At 38.6% G+C, this 21,495-nt stretch overlaps 1 protein-coding gene across 1 annotated transcript in view; it reads right to left on the bottom strand.

Moving 5' to 3' along the window:
* Window positions 1-21,495, bottom strand: part of GTF2F2 (general transcription factor IIF subunit 2) — an 84,256-nt gene that overhangs the window by 33,164 nt on the left and 29,597 nt on the right. Inside the window, exon 6 of the mRNA XM_085059537.1 lies at window positions 12,427-12,508. Within this exon, the coding sequence (XP_084915663.1) occupies window positions 12,427-12,508 (82 nt within the window). The remainder of the gene's footprint in view (window positions 1-12,426; window positions 12,509-21,495) is intronic.

Below are 21,495 nucleotides of genomic sequence, written 5' to 3'. Positions count from 1 at the left end.
CCATAGACATATGCTGCTCCTGCTTCATGCTGATAATAACAAAGACCAACCGACATTCAAGAGCACATATGAAGTGTAGATTTCTGATGACATTAGGTACAGTAAGAGAATAAAAAAACAGTGCTCAATAAAAGTATCAATGGTTTTCCTAGCTGCTTTACCATACTGACTTAGAAGGCAGTTAATTTTACAGCATACAGATTAACCTCATGAAGTTCTATGTTTTGTCAATCTACAAGATATATCTTTTGCTTCCAATACCATAAACATGGCATACGAAAAAATTCAGTTTGCTGTACCCATAACTGTGCTTCATGAGAGCCTATAAAAACACTCCCTTGTTTTGAAAACCATAATAAAAACATTAATTAACCTCTTGTTAACTGACTCTTTTCTGCATTTCTTAATGTTCTAAGCATTTTCATCATAGTTTCAGACTTTTAGGATGTAGTACTTATTCCCTGCATTTTACTTCAGAGAAAGAGTACTAACTTTTCAAGGACTTTGTTGATAAATTCTTTGTTAACATGTGCTGCCAACTGCAGAGTAGTTAAAATGACCTTGATTTTTCTAAGTAATTCCCAATGTCAAAACAGGACTCAATGTCTGAGTCGAAATTAGAATTAAAAATAAAGAAATTATTTGAAATCTAATTTGAATATTAAATACGGGTGTTGCGGTTCGTGGGTTTTTTAAATCTTATTTTGAAATGTATTATATAAATACAGCTCTAAAGGATAATTCTCTCTCAGATATTATCATGTAACATCTTCAGGTATGCATCCACATATCAGTGTTGATTTCCACGTAGACTGCTATTTTTATCACATATTTTTATACTCCCACCTACATTCACATACAGTGAAATTTCTCCTTCAAGATGACTTCACAATTCAAAATACATCCCAGAATGCAGGGATTTTCTTTTTTTTATAAAGAAATCTAGCCATGGATATTTTTGTGCTCCTGTTTCTCCTGTCTCTTTTCTAGTTAGGAAAAAAAAATGAAGTGAACTACGATACAGATTATGTTCAACCTTGTAACAGGTTTTGAACACAGGGCTTTCTTTAATCTCAGAAACAGCTATAGTTATCACTACTGGAGAGCTAGGATCTTTTCAGATATGACACAGGAACTCTTAAAAATGAGTTTAGCAGACAGAATTACTGTCTCATTACTTCTACAGTGTGTCACATTACTTCTACGCCCAATTAAACATGTTTTTCTTTAAATCTGAACCATTTTGAAAGTGATTTTTTTATCTCCTTCTGGTTTTAGATCTGAAGTGGTTGCACTGTCATAGTCATCACGGTCTAAGGATTAACAAGTGCCTGAGTTCATGGGAAGATAAGGACTCGTGTTAAGCTATTTTTTTACATTTAGATTCTTCACCTTAAAGGTGTTGTCATGTTCCTGACTGACTCTAACCTGAGTTAGCACTGTTCAACCAATTCTGAAGAAGGACAGAAGTCCATGTGTCTCCACCTTCTGCACACTGGAATCATGAAGTCAGAGCCTTATGTTATAAACAGAAATGAACCCTGTAAAATCCCAAATTTCCCTATACTTATTATCGGGAATGCTGTGCAAAGTCTCAGAAATGAATACAATCCAAGAGCAGAAGGAACAGAAGAAAGGTCTTTAGTGAGCTGTTTCTTTGTCTAATTCATTACTATTTCTTCTTTATCTTCCTCTTTGGCAAGGTCTCAGTCAGCACTCAAGCACACAATACACAGTCTGAGGGAACTGTAGGGCAGGGCAGTAATTCAAATTTATATCACAAGTCACAGGGTACAGTTCCTCCTGATTCTGCCACTGTCATTAAGAAAGGGGTTAGTCAGATATTCCTGCAAAAATACAGACCTGTTCAAAGACCTAACATAGAGACTTCATTGGCATTAACTTTGGTTAGGACCCAGTCTGTTCACACTTTTCTCAGTTACTGCTTCAGTGTGTCCAAGACCTGCTATACCTGTTAATTTCTGGCAGGTCTTTTTAGACCTGCAGGATTAATTCTGTGACCTGTCTGTCAGGACGGGCTAATACAGCAACAAAGCAGGAGGTTTGCTATCTTTGGTGTTTGGAAAATCAAACATACATCATCAATAGAATACATTGTATGAGTAGAGCACAGATATAAATTGCCTTGTATTTTAAAACTGCTCCTGAAGACAACTCTTATATAAACTTGCAGCTTTTTCATCTACGTCAGAAAGGGCCACCCTAAACTTCTACCAGCAAATATTTGACAGTGCTTGACAACACCAGAAGCATCCAGCACACTCAAAAGTTTAAGTGAGAAAAGTACACTGGATGAGAGACGGGAAGAAAAGTTATGGGGCTGAAAAAGACACACACAGTGATCAACTAAAAAAAAAAGTCAGTATGTCCTCCAAAACACCCCAAATCCAGTCAGTCTTCTGCTGCAGGTTTCACTATTGCCCTCTTCCACCTTCTAAATCCAAGTTATGGTCTGTGCACACAGAGATTTCTAAATTGTTCAGAGATGGCTCAACTAGAAATGGCTGTAGACAGCTTATGTTACAACACCCTAGCAGAGACAATGGATCCCAAAGAGAAGAAAATTAAGTAATTTTGATAGAGCAGGTAACATGTATCAATACCTACCGATATAATACACTTGGATATCAGTAGGATATTAATTCAGGCATGCACAATCACTTTTAGTGCAGAACATTACCAGCCTTGAGGTGTGTCAGAAACTTCGGTGAAGATGAGCATATTTTTAAAATAATTTCCATTTAGTGGCTTTGCTATATTAATTACACCATGTTGGAAACTTTGATTTCAAAACCAGCATATAATCTCTTTAAATTTCACTGCTTTATGCCATACCTTGCTTTCAAACTTGTGCCTTTCCAGCACCTGAAACAGCAGATGCTGACAGCTCTCAGGTGTTGCACTATCCATTTTAACATAGTGTTTGGACATTTCAGGCTTCTTGTTAGGCATTGGGAAATCACAGAGCAGTCACCTGGAACACAGCACTCCAAGGCAAAACAGATCTTTACAACTCCTGTGTCAGAGGCTTTCTGGGCTGTGAGCCCACATTGCCAGCTCAGGTCCAATTTTTCATTGACCAATATTCTCCAGTCCTTCTCTACCAGACTGCTCTCCATCACCTGGTTTGCACCAATACCGGGGATTGCCCTGCACCAGGTGCAGGACCTTGCATACTATCATACATCTATGTGTCCTACAGAAGACATACTACAGAACAAACTTATACAAAATTATAAGTTAAAGTAACACCGATCCTAAATTATCACAGACAGCTGTCACAAAGCTCCCTCAGTTCCAGCTTTGTGCCAGGGGCAGCAGGAGAGAAACTGAGCAGCAGAGTCCATAAGCACTCTTCATGCTCTCCTGTCAGAGCACATCACAGGATTCAAGGTACAAGGTTAGCTCAGAGAAAAACTTCTCATTTCAATCTCAGGTATGGATAAAGCGTATCAGCCCTACAACAGTTTCACTGTAGTATTCAACAAACATACAGCTAGATTTGATTTCCAATACTCTTTCTACTCATGCAGAGGCATTTGTGTTGAGTCCTAATGGTGGTACAGGCTTAGTGTACAGTGCAAAATTTTCAGTGAAGCATCACAGATACTGACATGACTGATTAAATCCCAGCCAAATCTACTAACTGCAAACAAAGGAGGCAACAGTCTAGCAAAAACATCATAATAGACTTCAGGAATTGTGCAATTATTGTATACAAGCTTCAGTTTAAAAATGTACTCCATTGAAAAGCACAAAGCAACTTACAAATTTCAAATACTCAATGCAGACTTGAAAGGAAGGAATACTTTCACGATTTACACATCACTAGAACTGACATTTAAGTCACATTCTGTTGATAAAATACCATTTCAAAGAGAAACAACCTCATTCTCCCACAGTCATGTCAGTGGGAGACAATGGTAACAGAATTAAAATAGAAGCATATATTTTTCTTAAGGTCATAAGCAGAGAGATCTGTATTTAAATGAAGGCATAGAAAGAACAAAGAATTTGAGAGCCATTGTTTTTACATGAAATTGTTACATTTGTGCATGCACGTGAATGTCCATTAAAAATTTTTCAGGCAATGGCCCTTTGTATTCATTTCTGCTTCTTTCAAGCTGTGGGAAGTAACAGTCTGTAGAAGAGCTTTTGTGAAAAATATTATTGAATATAATTCACACTTGATTTGAAATGTAAATAAGCCCCCTATGATTTTAAAATTCCTTCACTGTACTTGCAACTTAAGTATAATTTGTTGGCCTCTCACACTGGCAATCTCATTTCTTCTAATGATTCAACAGAAAAAAGTGAGTTTAATTAGATTAGATGAGTGAATGTCAAAGAATTTTACATTATATCTCATTTTTAAAGCAAAAGAAAGTGATTTACTATTGCTTTCAATTTTATGGCATTCATTCAAATTCAATTCCTAAGCCATTTTAAAAACATCCCAGACTCAAGCATTAGCAGGTGCCTGCACAATATCTTCTCTTTTGGAAAACATTTGAGGATTGTGCCTGAGTACTAACTGATTGTTGCAGTGCTTTGGTATCCTGTATTAATATATCAGGTATTTAGAGAATGAAAGAGTCTTCCATACAATGTAATGCTGTGATTAATTTCTAAAGCTGTCACTTTTCTACCCACAGAGCCTTTGAGGAGCACAAGAGATACCTCCACTGCCTTCCCCCATGGTGTAGCTAGTCCTGTGGCATGCTAGGAGTTAGGCTCCTGTTGGAATTTTGCCATGTCTTCAGGAATTAAATCACCAATTGATCACAGGGAAACCGAATTTGAGAAGCACTGGAATCCTACAGACAGCTATTCCTCCTAAAAATAATCAGAAACAGAGGATGGATGGTTTCTCATCTATGAATTTTCTTGAACTTGGTGACATGCCAAGTAACAGGTGATATTTGAGGGGACACATATGTACCCTGCCACCTCTCAGACCATTGTTTCAGTGCCTTCCTGTGGCTTTCAGAAATGTTTTGGTAAACCAGGAAATTAATACATCAGCAACAGAACTTGCCACCTGATGATTCTAATCTTTGATTCTGCACCAGGTAACCTTTAGTACTCAGTGATATCACAGAATTTTTGGAGCTCCTTGGCAGCAGCAAACTGTTGGATGATAGCAGTCTCCTGATCTGTTACAAACTCCAAATATCATCAGTAGTATGTGAACAAAGTGGCTTAAAAATAGATGTGGTATGGTGCTGACATTCCACATATTGTGAAAATTTGAGCTTGTCAGCCTGGTAGTTGCCAAAGCAGTTTTGCAGAACCCAGAACATCAGTAGTACTGAGCATGACTACAGCATTTGGAACGGTGGCCAGGAAGAGACCCATGAGCTTCAGTGAGCTCTGCTCTGCCACAGAGAAAACAAAGATTTACATCTGAACACTGACACCAATGTAGAAATGACCTTTTTTACACCAGGAACACTGGATCAGTCATGGTAGTTAAAACTGAACTCTCAGATTTTTACCTACTGTAGCATGACTTTCATATCACAGATGGAAAAGAGGATGAAAAGGCATGTGCTGCCCTGGGAAGAGGATGGATGTCCCTAAGTACTAAACAAGTCTCCCACTAGAATCTGTGAAGCACCTTAGCAGCAGAGACATCTTTTTAATTATTGTTGCCCTGGTAAACAGTTAAAAGACTTCCAGCACCATACAACACTAAAGACTCTGGTTTCAAAAGACGGAATCTGTGCCATTGACATTAGGGTTTACTGGTATTATAAATATCCAGAACTTCTGGTGCTCAGCACTGGTACTGAGTGAGGCTTTTTTCCAGCCTGAAGAAGCTGGACTGAAGCCTGAAGCCTGAACATACTCCAGGGTGACTATTTTTAGCCTCACTGCTTTCAGCAGATAGAAAGGAAATGGATGCTATTTTGCTAATTACCACAAAGGCAAACTAGATATGTTCTTTAATGCGATGCCTCTGTTTCATGAACTTTGTGTTAAAAAAAACCAGGACAATCAGAACTCTCCAATTACAACTATTGATTTCCTTCCCCAAGGTATAAGAAAAAAATCATGGAGCATTTGTCATAAACTCTTCTTAAATATTCATCCCAAAGCATCTCTCCTCTTTCTGGAAATGACCTTCATGCTAGGCTTCTATCAACAACACACATTTCTAAAAAGGCACAGAAAACATTCACTACACTGTTTATTAAGAAGCTATCTCAGTTCCAGAGAAATGGAGAAGAGCCTGGACACAACCTTGGGCAACCAGCTCTAGGTGGTCCTGACTGAGCAGGGGCGTTTGAACCAGATGACCTCCAGAGGTCCCTTCCCACCTCAACCATTTTGTGATTCTGTGACTCTCACCTGGAAATAATGATATTTTAAAAACAGGAAGAAGGAAAATTTTATGTCATGCTGTAACACAGCTGTTTTAAGGTAAAACAAAAGAAGAATTGTAAGTCAGCCAGCAAAGCCTACATTTTTTTATCCTCTGTCTCCAGGCATTTACAAAAAGAAGGAAACTGAGATCCAGTGATCAGATCTATGTTCTCTCCCAAAATTTAAGAAAGTATCAGTTTCCATAAGCAATATAATTAATATACTAGAAGGTGTATTAAAAAAAAAATAAGAAAGGAATGTTTTGTGCCCTTTTCCCACCCTTACACACCCCCCTCAGCCCATATACACCTGGCTACTAGAAGCTGAAGACAGCACTGGGGTAAAAAGAACATATTAACCTTCTGGATCCAGCTGCAGATTTAAAAGAAACATGATAAAATACCTGCTGCATTACCAACTGCATGCCTTATTTATTAGCATTATTATAACGGCTGGAAGCAGTGACCAAAACTGCAACCTTTCTCATATCACTGAACAAAAAAGTATGGTAATATAAAAGGCCTATTAAAATCCAGTCTCAGAACACCACTTGTAGGAACAACAAAAAATGACAAACAAAATGAAAAGGACAAGAGACAGAGAAAAGAGCCTAAAATCTCAAAAAAATATATAGCATACAAGTAAAAATAACACTTCTGACCTCTGCAATGGGGAATAACCAGTCCTCTGTGCTGCTGAGCTCATCTCACTTAAACCTTGCTTTTCTTACTTGCTTCTCTCTACTACCCTGTTTAAAAAATGTGAAAAACGGATCAAAAAAGATCCAAAGAAGTACTAGTGTGCCTGTTACTTTGCAGTGTAGTTGTTCACAATTAGAGTGTTATTTGCTTGATTTGTAAAAACTGGTGGGTGTCCAGGAACACAAGAATAATAGAAAATACATATCTCAACAGTACAGCTTAAGCCATATGAACATGATTAATAGATAAATTAGTTTTCTACAAACTGCAGGAAAAGCTGTGATTGGAAATATTTTATCACATGAAAAAAAATTTTTTTGTACTTGATGAGTAACTCAAAACATCCTGGGAATGTATTTTTGTACTATGATGAATCTTATTTCAAGCCAGAGAAATTGATGTTCAATACTTGAAAAATCAAGGTCGCATTGACTGACAGGCAGGTGCAATCTCAGCTCTGTATAAAAATGGCTTCCCATCTCAAACAAACTGAGCAGCATTTGTGCAGCATGTCAGCTTTTGTGGAAAAATGTACAAATGTATGCAAACATATTTATTTTGGAAAGGAATTCATAGCCAACTAAACATACCTACAAGAATATATATGGAGTGGCATGGTGGTCAAATTACTCATTCTCTTCTGCTAGTATGGGGTATTTGTGGGGGAAAAAAAACAAAACAAAATAAAAAAAACCCAAAAAAACCCAACCAAACCAAAACAACCCCAAGTGAAAAAAACCTCAAACCCCTAGCAAAACACTCATTTCCAGCAATTTACTGAACTGTCAGTCAGTCAATACTCTCTCAGTACTTTAGAAAAGCTGAGCAACTCATCTGCACTAATTTAATTTCACTTGTTTGACCTAGAACACAAAGTTTCAGGACTTCTGGAGGCCTCCATAATATGGTTGTAAAGAAATGTGACTTTTTAAACATGGAAGTTCATTAATTATTCTAGAATGCTTTACAACCCATTACTCTTAAAAGCCTATTATGTGAATTTCTTCCAGCAGCTTTTTCTAAGGACTTTTACATACTCTCTGTAGAAAACTTTTATAAGAAAAAGCAAGAAGATATACAAAGTTCTTGCAGCCTTGTTACAAGTTGTCATACTGGCAATCACTATTTTCACTAAAGATACTTCACAATGTATTTTTAAATTAATTAAGAGAACTATGGGGATTACCAGCCTTGTTACAGTGATAAATGTTGGCTCTTCTAGACTTTTGGTAATCCTGGGACTCCTTTTTTTCATTCACTTGGTGTATGGTCTGTGAGACTTCAGTAATTCAGATTAGGTACAGCTGAACCAGAGTCTTCCAAAATCCATTTTGAAAGGTGACCAGCATTTCAACATCACATTTGAGAAAGAAACAAGGGCTCTGAATTTATCCTTTTTTGCCTGTTGCAGAAGTTGTAGAAGTGCTACCAAACACTTTGCACAATTCATAAACTGCTTAAGCTGCACTTCACATGTGGCTTCAAAACCTCCTCTGAGAGCTGCAAGCCTGGTGCCCAGTGACCCCAGAGCAGAGGACCTGAGCAGTCCTGGAGAGCTTTCTGTAGCTACTCAACTTAACATCAGTCTGAATTGGAGCTTTGCAAAAGTCGCTCTCAAAGATTTTTATCTTCTTAACTTTACCTTAAAATGAGAAGTGGTTTGAGTGTAAAAGACACTGATGTGTTCCAAATACTTTTGAAAATATTTTTTCTTCTGTGAGGAAATGGAGAAGCAGAAATGGGAAAGGGTAACTCAGAAAGAAATGGGGAAGAAGAGAGTTTGCTACGACCAGAGGTATGAAGAGAACAGACATGAGGACCAGTGCAAGGATGGAAACAGGTAATTTGGCAGAAAGAATCTGAGATGGGGTGCATGCCAGTCGTCCATTTTCCCTCTTTTGTGAATAGCAAACACCCCTTAGGAGTATCAAAATCTTATTCTCATCTCCTCTTAAGTCATCTGGAGCCTGAAGGGATCCTGAATGTCTGGGGGACTTGGCTCTTCCTGTGCCGCGTGTTTCGCAGTACAGACAAGCTGCTTGGAAGATCTCTCTCTTTGGAGGGGTCATTAATCCCAAGGTGGTTAAACATTTTGATCATGAAATTAAAATCTCTTAAGCCTCAGAAAGACAAAATTAAGGCACAGATAATGCATCTTCATGGTGGAGAGTTGACTACAGTAAGAAAATACACTAGTTTGTGTGTGGGACTGGCTGGAGAAGATGTGGAGCCTGACTAAGGCAGCCTGACAGAAGGGACATCAACCTGGATGACATGGATGGTGGAGGCACAAGCTTGGTGCAAATACAGAGTGTGCTGCACAATCTGTGACACACACCCTGCTACAAAAGTTCACCTGTGCCCCCATTGTCCAACAGGCTCAATGGGGCAAGAAAGGAACTATCATAGAGTAGTGTAGGCACAGTATTTTCTGTGACTACTGCACAGTAAAGCTGTCTGCAGTTGGGAATGGTTGGCCTACTTTTTTTCCCCACAGAGTCCAAATATTTTTAAATGGGATCATGAGATCCACTCCCACAAGGCAAAAATCATGACAGGTGCTTGGAAACCACATATTATTTTCCAGCTAGCCTCAATAACTGCAAATGTACAACCAATCATTAAGGTGCTACAAAGAAGAAATACACTGCTAATAAAAATTTTGTAGGAAATTTAATAGCACAAAACTTTATTAGTGCAGGATAGTAGGAGTTTCATGGTGTTTGTTCCCCTTCTAGAACATTAAGTTCAGGAAAATTGAAAAAATTTAAATAAATCTGCCAACAACAAAACTTGCAAAATGGAAAATACCAAGTGAAGGTCATACAACCTCTGTTTTACCTTTCTGAGTAGTTATCCCTAGACACACATTTGTACTGTGTATTCAACATATTGTGAACATTAGCCATCTCCAGCCTTTCTGTAATCAAATTCCTGCTCCTTGGGGAACAAACCTTCCCAACTACTGCATTTGTTAACACTTTCACTCACACATGCCACCAATTCCTGTATTTTCATCATCCATCCTTAAACCCACACTGCACACTTATCTCCCACACAACTGCTGGCAACCACATCACAAGACCACCGCCTTGTCCTCACACCGAAAGTCTACAGAGCAGCAGGGAAATCAATGCCATGCCACACATCCATCAGCCGATCTCCTTGACTCAGATGCAGATGGTAAAATAGACAGGATCCGTACCTGTATTTAATACCAAGAACTATATAATCACTTTTGGTTACTGCCAGCTCTCAGAAAAAAAGTTATTACAGCTGTTTAGAGTGTGCAGCTTCATTTCCTAGATCTTAAACATTTGAAGCAACTGCATTTATCTTTTAATTTTATTTCCTTCTCAACTCAACTTAGTATTACAGAACTTAAAGCCTACACAATAGACTTGCTGTTTTATCAATATTATAAATTCCTCCTTTGAAGAGTCTCTCTCATATAAAGCAAAACAGTAAATAGAAAAATGAACAAAATGGTTTAATATAAAACAGCTCTATAATGTATGTGGTTTATCTTTAATGCTGCCACCTTTTTTTATGCACAAATACAGACTGCAGCATGTTGAGGGTGGGAGAGCATAAAGGGAGTGAAGAGAAAAGTTAGATCCTACTACTCAAATACCAGATACAGTATTTGGACATAAACCAATTTCTTCTGAGGCTGTGACTGCTAGATGTGCTAAATCTCATGCTGATTCCCAATGGATTAGACTATTTTTTTTAACTTCTTGGTAGAAGGCAAAAAATCTTTAACAACAAGCGATGTTATAAAGTAGGAATACAGAGCCTGACAATTTTACTACAGGAAGGAAAAAACAAAGGTACCATTATTTTCACCTGTCAGTGGGTTTTCAGAGACAAAATCTGCCTTTGTGTTAGTACTTCTGTTGCTCCTATAGGAGTAGAACATGACAAAATTGAAGACCAGGAGGGGCTGCATCCATGCATGTGTGACAGAAAGTAGAATGCTGAAAAATTCAAAGTTTGGGTAGTACTTAATTAAGGCTATCAGTTCTGTTTGGTCCCCTGCTATGGCCTTACCTGAAGAAGCTTATCCAATCAACTATGTACAAGATACAAAAAAGAACTTGATCAGGAAACAATTATAAAGCAAATACATCTTACATTCTATATTCATGTATATTTAAAATTGCCAGATTGAAACGATTCTTTTTCTCTACTAATATTACCATAGCCTTATACTCCATTTCCCACTGATGATAAAACCCATGACAGCAACCACAGAACTCCATCTAAAATGAAGTAATTCACTGTACAGGAACAAGCTTATGGTACTGATTTGCCAACAGCTAGAACATAATATGCCAAAACTGAATGAACACAATACTGGAGCAATTTAGATGACAGAGGAGTTAATAAAACATAAGACACTGAAAAAGTATATGATACATAGAAACCAGATCAGGCATTGGAGAAAAACGTCACTTTGCATTTTCTGTGTTTCTTTTGGCAATTCTAAGACCAGACACAGATGATTCTCTTCCTGAAACTTCCTGCTTTGAACTTCTCCATTTACAACAAACTCACAGTATAAGAGGGTGACTTAATGAAAACCCACATGCTTAAAATATATAAAGATGCATTTAATATAAGGCACAATTCAATCCCAAATCTCATTACTAGAGAGCATCACCAAGTTAATGACCCATAAGATACATGAATTACACGGTAAATTCTAGCTGTATTTGCTTAAATTTTCAGAAGTTGCTAAATGATTCTATTAATTGTGTGTTGTGGTTTCCATGCCATTCCCGATATTTTCAGTCACTACCTTTTCTAACAAGCATGCCAGTTTAGGTCCAGCACTTCCCTAGATATTCTTACCTATTTTGGATATTTTACATGTCTTTTCAGAAATCCTTTTTGTCTAGCATGGCACAGTGTTAAGTGGAATTAAACTTGGGTGATCCACAGAAACCTGTACTGAAGAAGTGTGTCCTAAGCAGACAAATGTCATCCTGTAAGTCCTCAGGAAATTCAGCTTCAATTACATTTGAATACAATCATATATTCATATGTTCAGATAGGAAAATGTATATGTACTCTAGTATGAGCTTTGCATATATGATGGGATGCAGAAGTCTGCATCATCTGACCAGACAAAACCAGAGTGAGATACAACTCCCACAGCAGCCTTCATTCCCTCCCTGCAGTAAACCCATCCCAAAAGCAAGATCAGTTCTGATGCTGTGTAGATCTGATGTAAGGCCATGATAATACTGAAATCATCCTTCCCTAGTAAGGCAATAATAAAACCATTGAAGTCAGATATTACAAATTGTTTGTAAGGAAGCACTCCTACCTTTTCAGTTTCATGTAATTTTCACTAGCTGCAGGTCTGCATTCAGCTCGTTGCACCACTATTCCTTCCAAGGCAAGTTTATCTAGGGTGAGAAGAAAATAAAGCCAAAGAGGACATTAAAATAAGATCCACCAGCATGGTCAACATTTGAATTATTTTTCACTAATTTAGAATTTACTAAATACAACATAATTCTAAGTTCTCAAATGAAGTTCTAAAACTTCTGCTATTTAGACACCAAAGAAATAAGCAGGAAAAACATGTTTGCACAGCTCGTATACCCTAGACTTTCTTGTTTTGCCTTCAGATGTTTTACATATTAAGAACAAATCACAGAGATCAAATTCCAAATAAGAGATGGCAAGACCTTTCTCTAGATGTTGCACTTCAATTATCTAGGAACCGTTTTCTGTAACTGGGAATTAATACAGTCAGTGACTATGAAAAAAAGAATCTACAAAGAGATCCTGATAATCAAAGTACCCAAAATTAATGGAAGATAAAACAAAAGCTCCTTTTATTCTTATTCTCAGGAAAAGAGTAACACACTTTCCTGTTACAAGTTTCAAAAAAGTTCCCTAAAGGAACACAATGCAATAAAGTAACAACACAACATAAGGTAACACGCAGGGAAAATAAGTAAAAGCTTTCAGTTAGTAATCTAGAACATCACACACGTGTTTAGGTAATACTCCACATTGACCTTTGTGACACAGTCACTTTGTTACCCTACATGACCACCTTTTGCCTAAAGCAACGATGACTAAGAGTGCAGTAGCAGCCTACACCATAAAGGTAGATAAACCCAAAAATTAAAAGCAACTTGATGCAGAATTGAAGAGAGAAGTGAGGAGGGCAAACACCTGCATTTTACTATGATGTTCTAGTGCATGATGTGTGGACGTGGGAGGAGTGTGTGTTAATTTCTGTATCTCTTTTGGGCATAGCCAGTGCAATATGTGTTAATCAAACACCTCTGGAACAGCCTTGCATTACAAGAAAGGATGAGTTTTAAAGGCTTGATTAGCTCTCACTATTAAAATGTCCTTCCAAGGGCACTACACTGTCATTGTCACCTTCCACTGGCAATGCCACCAAAGATGACAGAAATGCTTAGAAATACTCATGCCCAAGTAATCCAAGGCACCCTGAGACACCTCTGGTTTTCCTATCAGCTTATAGACTGAAATATTGCTCCATCTGCACATTACTACTAAGTCTGCTCTCCCTGAATAATGCCAGGAGCAATTACTTTGACATCATGTATTTTAAAATTATTTAATCTGAAACGTCTTGGTTTGAAACTAAATCCTTGAGAGGAGTAAGAATGCTGTATTTTTTCAGATAGGTTTGAATGAAACAAAGAAAATTTGTATTAAAACACTCATGATTATACGGATTCCTAGGTTAATAGTCAAAAGAGACAACTTGGCAAATTTGTCTGACTTCCCATGTATCACAGACAGAAAAATTTTATTGCTTTCTTTACAGAACCTAGGAATTTATTTGTGGCTAAAGTGGTACTAATATTGCTGCTTGATTTCTGATATGAATTTGGCTTCGGCTTCTAGCAGTTGGTTCTTCCTATACTTCCTATACCTTCTATACTATGTTAAAGAGCCTTTCAGTACCTGGTATTTTCTACCTTTGAAAGTATTTATACATTGTAATCAAGTTGCTTCTCAATCATCTTTTCAATAAATGAAATGCATTATCTCATCACAAGACATTTATGCCATGCTTAAATCAGTTTGGGGTTTCTTATTTGCATCTTGTTCAATCTTGAAATGATATTTTAAAAATACAGAAACCAGAAACCTGACATAATACTATTGTACTGATTTTATAAAAACCATACATAGAGGTAAAATAACAGAGGAGCTGGAATTTCACCTCACTTAAGCCATTTCAAGGTTATTCAGCAGAATCTCTGAATTCAGCTGAGAGAGGGAGGAAGGGAGACTGTAGGGGAAAAAAACGGTCCCATCTCTTTTAGAATTCAACTATTTCCTGCTGGTTTTTTGTTGTGGGGTTTGCTTTGGGGGAGATGGCACATGATGTCTGTGTCCCATGACTGCTTCATGTTTAGATGGCTAAAACTGGGTTAAGATCAGTTTGTCTCTAAAAACTAAGTTCTGGGGGTTTATGGAGTTGACTGGCTATTATATTACTAACACAACTATTTTGAGTCCTTTCTAAGGCTCACATTTTATCCATGTACTCTGCATTGCCTGTTCCTAGGTGTGTAATTGCCTTTGGCTTGGTGAAAATGCATTGTCTTTACAACATATTCTGTGAATTACACAGAATGTCACACAGTGACAGTTCTGTCATAGTTATTCACTGTCTGACCAGCATTTGTGTCAATCACGACACATTTTATAAGCAGTGATTCTCACTTACACCGTCCTTCTTGCTAATCCTGGAGGAAGCCCTTCAAACTACAGCTCCGGTGGCTTCCTACTCATAATTCCTTTCTGATAACTGTCAGCTGGTTTTTAATCTTGCTTTGTGCTTGCTTTTTTTTTTTTAGATATAAATCAGAATGTCACAAGGATCTAGACTATGTGCAATATGAAATGCTAAGCAGGCTGCAAATGTGCTGTTACTTTAAACTCAAAATCTTCAAAATAAGAGAAACAGGTTTCCTTGACCAGAAAACCTTTATATAAAGCCATGTTTGCTAGCATTCATTAAATTTCTAATCTTATCTACCTCTTGAACTCCATAATAATTTTTCTGCTCGCTTCTACGGTACAGATTTCAAGGCTAGCTAACCTATATTCACCTGAGCCATCCAACCCAGCTGCCTGAACACAGACATGACACTATCAATCTCCCTGCACCTTGCACAATTTTCAAATTATTTTTAAGGATCTGGAACAGTAAAGCAGAGTTACCACCCACCAGCTATTTAGGAAATGAAGATGCCAATTAAACATGTTTATCCTTAATATTACACAATGATTTGGGTTGGAAGTGACCTCAAAAATCACTCAGTTCCAACCGCCCTGTCATGGGCAGGGATACCTTCCACTAGACCAGGCTGCTCAAAGCCCCATCCAACCTGGCCTTCAACACCGTTAGGGTTGGGGAATCCCCAACTTCTCTGGCATCGCATCTTTGATGTCTTGGCTAACACCTTCTTTTAATTACCACTCATCCAGATTTGACTTCTGCAGTCAAATCCAGACAAAATGTTCCAATCACTTCACAGTACAAGGCTGTGCACAGTCTCCTGAACATTGCCTTGCAGCTAAGCTTGTCTGCTGTCAAAGAACATCCACTGTCCAAAAGCCAAGGTTTATGTCCCACTTCCCCTGGACCCTCTTAGGGATTTTACCACATCCTGAGAGTCTAGCGGAATACACAAAGATACACACAAACCCCTGGATGCAAGCCTGTAGTGAGGGAATGAAGTTTTTACTTGCTTTGCAGCTTCATTAGAACTTATTCACCATACTCAAATTCAGAGACTTGGGTCTGTCCTTCACTGTTGCAGGATCAGAGATGCAATGAAAAGATATCCAAAATGCTACACATCTGCCTTGGTATTTCCATAGTCACATCAGCCTAGAAGGTTGAATAAGGCATGAAAGTGGTAATTACCTGTTAAAAACACCTATTCAAAATAAAGTAGATAGTACAAAAATAAATAAATAGGTCTGGAAGACTAGCTAAGATCAGTGATGAAAAGGGAAAAAAAAGACATTTTCCCAAGTGTCAGTTGCCCAACACGTGGTGGCAGGTACCAAGTACCCTGTCAGTGAAGCTCCAGACAGGCTCGTCTACATAATCCATAGTTTCATCATTAGCTGCCAAATGCATGCTCTCCCTGACCTCCCTGCCTGAATGCTCTGGTGCCAATTCATAAAGTAATTTCAATTGTTGTCTCAGTGAGATGATAGATATGCTGGGGAGACACCAATTCCAGCTTTGAATCCTGCTGACAAACATTATCAAAGAACAGAATATGGTAGAAACACTCAAGCCAATGTTAATAAAAAGGCAGGAGAGAAATTTACTGGAATTGTGGAGAAGATGGTCTGATAGGGGTTGGATTGTAGTTTTTAGAGAGAGATGGACTGGCTTGGAGATCTTAATGTATTAATTTTCTAGTCTAACCGCATTCAGCTCCAATTCCAGTCACTGTCTTGTTGGACCACTGACTGTTAAAATGAAGAGCCTGCTGGGAAAGCACTTCGGCCCATCCAAGCACTTATGTAGTCTCCACCTTTATCAAGCCTAATAAAAATAAATAATGTTTTCTTTAATCTTTCATTATGTCAATTTTTCAGCTTCTTCATCATTCTTATTGGCCTGAGAAAGTCCAGTTCACGAATGTCTCTCACAGCCAGTCTTGACAGCATATGGGACAGGTCCTGGTGCTTACCAACTCCTCCGCCTTGTGAGCAGTGCCAAGGAAATAAAGGAGAAAGACCACACTCAGGATGCATGGCTCCCAGGCAGCAGGAAAAAGGAGATGAAAGAGCAGTAAGGACAGGCTGTGGGCACATGTGCCTCCAGCTCCTCAGCTGTCAGAAGATGGGCTGTTGCTTCCCAGCTGTCATGGTTTAACCCCATCCAGCAATCAAGTCCCACACAGCCACTCACCCACTGCCCCACCACCAGGATCAGGGAGATTGGAAGGGTAAAAGCTAGGAAGGGTAGTTGGAAGGGTAAAAGATAGGAAACTCATGGGTTGGGCTAAAGACAGGGCCCCACCAAACATAACAGTAACTTGGGAAGACAAATGCCATGACTCCAAATATTCTCCCTCCGCCTCCCTCTTTCCCCACTTAATATACTGAGCATGATCTCATATGTCTGGAGTGTCTCTTTGGCCTAGATTTGGTCAGTGTGTGTCACCTGTCCTGGCTGTGTCTCCTCTCAACCTCCCATGCACCCCCAGCCCCCTCACCAGTGTGGCAGTAGGAAAAGCAGAAAAGGCCTCGTCTCTGTGTAAGCCCTGCTCAGCAATAACAAAAACATCTCTCTATTATCAACCCTGTGTTCAGCACAAATACAAAACAGCCCCATACCAGCCTCTGTGAAGAAAGTTAACTCTACCCCAGCTGAAACCAGCACACCAGCATGCAAGTCAGAAAGGCTGGTAGCTCACATGGCTCACTTAAACCACTGTGCAACTTCCCAAGCTTTTGCATGTGTTGACTAGACAAGGAACAGCCCCCTGCTTCACTAGACCTCAGCTTTGCTCTTACAGACCAAAGGCATTTTGTGGCACCTCTCTTGCCTCACAGCTTGTGCCCTTCTCAGACCATTCCTCTCTGGTAGGTATGCACTAGGGAACAGGATCACCAGGTCTTCACTTGGCATCCCCTTATTTAGGCATCCAGTGATACAACCTACTTTTGTTTTACTGACCGCTGCACAGAACGATGACCTCATGCTCAGCTGTCAGTGATGTATTATACATCGATCAGAGCCTCTTTCCTAACTCTTCTGCAAACATAAGTAATGCAAAGCCTGTCTACAATGTATTCCTGGGCATGTAAACTTTGTATTTGGTTATAATAAAACGTTATCCTAACCAACTATCCAAATGGTTCTGCGTCAGCAATGTATGCATTACTGATTGTATTTTCATCTATATCATCTCCAAAACCATGAGCAACTACCTCCTTGATCACTCACTAGAAAAAAGTAGGACCAAGAATCAAATCACAGCAACATCTGAGCAGCAATTCTCTACTTAACATTTGCCAGTTTCAAGCCTGCATCTAAGTTCTGCATAGCTAAATGACAAGGAAACTAATATGGTATATATTCTACTACAAAATGACAAATGAAACATACTGAAGGATTTAACAGAAAAAAGCATCACCTGCTTTGCTGAAAAAATTCTAATTTTAAAAAAGGGCAAAAATTTGGCACCACCCATCTTCTCTCTATCCACATTGATAAGTATTATATTACCCTCCCTTGATTTTTAACTGATTGATTTCCAAGTCAGATATTTTATCATTTTTCATACAGTACCTTTTCATATTTAAATACATGGCTCATCCAATTAATCTTTCAAATATGGGCACAGCACTTGCTTTTCCAGTCTTGTAGAATTGCAGTGCTCAAAACTTATTAGAAATATCAACAGCAGCTTTCACAGTTTCTTAGACAGCCCTTTGGAAACTCCTGAATGCAAATTATACAGACTCGCTGATTTGAAAATCTTTAATTTTAATTACTATGTAGAGCTTGTCTTCAATAGCTATTAATCAACATCTGGAGATATTACTGAAATGAGAATATCTATGTTACCAACACTGTGAGACAGGAGATACCAAATGGTGTAATTGTCCAACAACCTAGCCAATTTTCTATGTTATGAGATTAAATGACTAACAAACTGCCTCAACAACCCTAACAGATTGCATTAGCATGGCTTCCTAATACCACTTCTAAATTTCTCTCCCTCTTAGAGCTGAGTATTTTCCTCATATTCTTTTGTTCTCCAATAGAAAATGTAGCTGGTTTCTGCAACCCAGTTATTTTCACTGACAGCAGACTGTCAATGAAGCTGATGTTCTTTTGATAGGCAAGTAAGCTGAACACTAGTAAAGCACTGAGTTTTCCATGGTGTGTTCTGGTCCTGAATCCTCAGCTCCAGGGCATGCTCAAGCTTCCAGAGCAGGAGGCTCAGGAAGAGGGTGGAAGTTGAGTGGGACTGAGGTTATTTTCCAAACAGAAACATGTAGGGCAGAATGAGGGACAGATGTCTAGCCCCCTCCTCCTTGGTTTTGTCTTTCTGTGTAGCTGATAGACACCAGCACTGCATTTTCACTGTCTCCAGGACAGCTTGTCTGAGCAAGAACCTGGAAATCTCTGTGGATTGCCCTTCTGGTGCAACCCAACGGGTGAGTAACTTGGAAAGGGAGTACTACTACGACTAGTACTATAGCCACTCTCCTAAGTGTGTGCAAGGATGCTCAGTGTATCTTCTGACTTAATCTGAAAACAAAACAATATCCTTTCAATTGCTGGATTCCAGCACTATTCCTTCCTTCAATGGCAGCCCCAGCATACAGTTGACACTAATAATTTGTGAAGCAGCAGTCACTTCAGGATTGCTACCTACCCACATCAGCAAGCAGGGCACTTCAGCTGGCTAGAGCAGAAACTGTTCACTTACAACACGGGAAAGCACCAAGCAGCAAGTTACTCTGTCTCAACCCAAATGGGAAGCAAGAAGATCTGGGATACACTTGGCACATCTCAGCTATCATACATTGGTACACCACAAAAAAGACTCTCAGAGAGTTTGACCAAAAATGGTCAAAGCCTCTAACTTGATTGCAAGAAATACTTCCATATCTTTGCCAAAATGAACTTTTGGATGACTTTCCAGTGCATAGACAAAAGGACAGACAAAAGGAAATCCAGCATAGCTACACCTTCAAAAACCAGTGGGTTATATGAAATCACCCCACAAAAGTTACATGCACTAAAATACCATACGCATCACCAAGTGCACATGAAGAATGAGAGCTTTTTGGGGAAGTCTTGTAGTATGGCACAGAAAGTGGAAAACTTTCACCAAGAAATGCCAGGCTTTAATTTAGTGTTACAGATAACTGTCAGCTGCAGTGAAATAAACCTACATGGGTTTGTAGTGATGAAAATTTTACAGCAGCTCTAAATGTTTCAAGTCTCAAAGGTTTAAGTGTAAATATTCACGAACTCCACAGAGTATATTTTCCACACCAAGTCCACTTTGAATATTTTATCATACAAAGCATTAAAATTATTTTCCATGATCTTTCAAAGAATACTTACTTGTTCACAAAAGTGGGAAATATCAACTGCAAGTGTTAGAACATTGCGAAGATGATGAAAACTTAAGTGAACACATACTGTTCTGTAAATTCTGTCTATTAAAATGCAGAGAGCTTAACTGGACATGGAGAATTTCTTGTCTTTTAGAAATTCCTTCTCTCCTTGGAAATCCCTACTCACATGTACCAGGATGGTTCTAGTTCAGCTTCAAAGTATTTCAAGTTCACTGTGTGAGATGAAAGCACCAGCAATCATTCTCTTCAGGTTTAACAGACAGTAAAATCATTCAATATTTTAGTTATGCACGATCTAAGCACATTATGTGAATTTTCCATCACTTGACAATAAACTAAATTTGAATGGATGTCTCCTGCAATGGAAAAAAAAAATCTTACTTGAAACTAATTAGCTTTTCTATTTTCTCAATTACTGATTCAATAACTTGAAATGAATAACTCAGTAATTATTGAAAAAAGTTAATCTTGAAAAAAAGTCCAAATGTTTAAAAATTAGAAACTGATTGAAATCTCTTTGACTGAAGTTATGTTAAACATAGGCATCAAAGAGTTAAAAATAAAACCATTACTAATTCCTGGTAAATCAAACCAAATTAATAATACCTGCTTAATATATCAAATACAACAGCAGAAAAAATTAGCATATCAGTGCTAGGGATAGGATACCCTGGCAAGGAGAAGAGTGAGAGAAAAACATTTATTTCCACTAGCATTTATTTCCACTGGAGTCAGTTATCAAGTAGTAAAATATTACAGTGATTACTCTATGGTATCCTTAGAGACCTTAGAGACAGCGAGAGCAGCAGGAATAAGATATTTAGAAACAGAACAGAGGAATTTACACAAAAATAATCTGCCTTTCCACTGCTAGTCATGCAAAGCAGGACACATCTACCTCTAAAGTGAAAAATACATCTTGAAAAAGATGGAACCTCCTCCTCTCCAGGTCTAACCCAAGGAAAGCCTTTGCTCCCACCCATGCTGGGGAATGCATGCAGTGGCTCCCATCTGTCCACTCCCCAAGGAAACGCCCATGGAGCTTTTCCTTTCCTGATCCAAACTGCAAATGTTTAAAGGGGAAATCTTTTTTTTAAGAGGCAACTGGGAGGCTCAAAGCACAGGAGAGAAGACAGCCATTTGATTCCAGTGTGCTGTGCCGATGTTTCCACCTCCCCGTACCCCAGTGTTGCTAAGCTATGGTGTTATGTGATGTTCAAAGCTATCTGTAGGCACACAAGCCCTTTGTTTCACAGGGCAG

The sequence above is a fragment of the Lichenostomus cassidix genome, chromosome 1 (assembly GCF_008360975.1).
Source record: "Lichenostomus cassidix isolate B80296 chromosome 1, HeHo_3.0, whole genome shotgun sequence".
Lineage (NCBI taxonomy): Eukaryota > Metazoa > Chordata > Aves > Passeriformes > Meliphagidae > Lichenostomus > Lichenostomus cassidix.
This window is presented reverse-complemented; position numbering and strand designations above follow the sequence as displayed.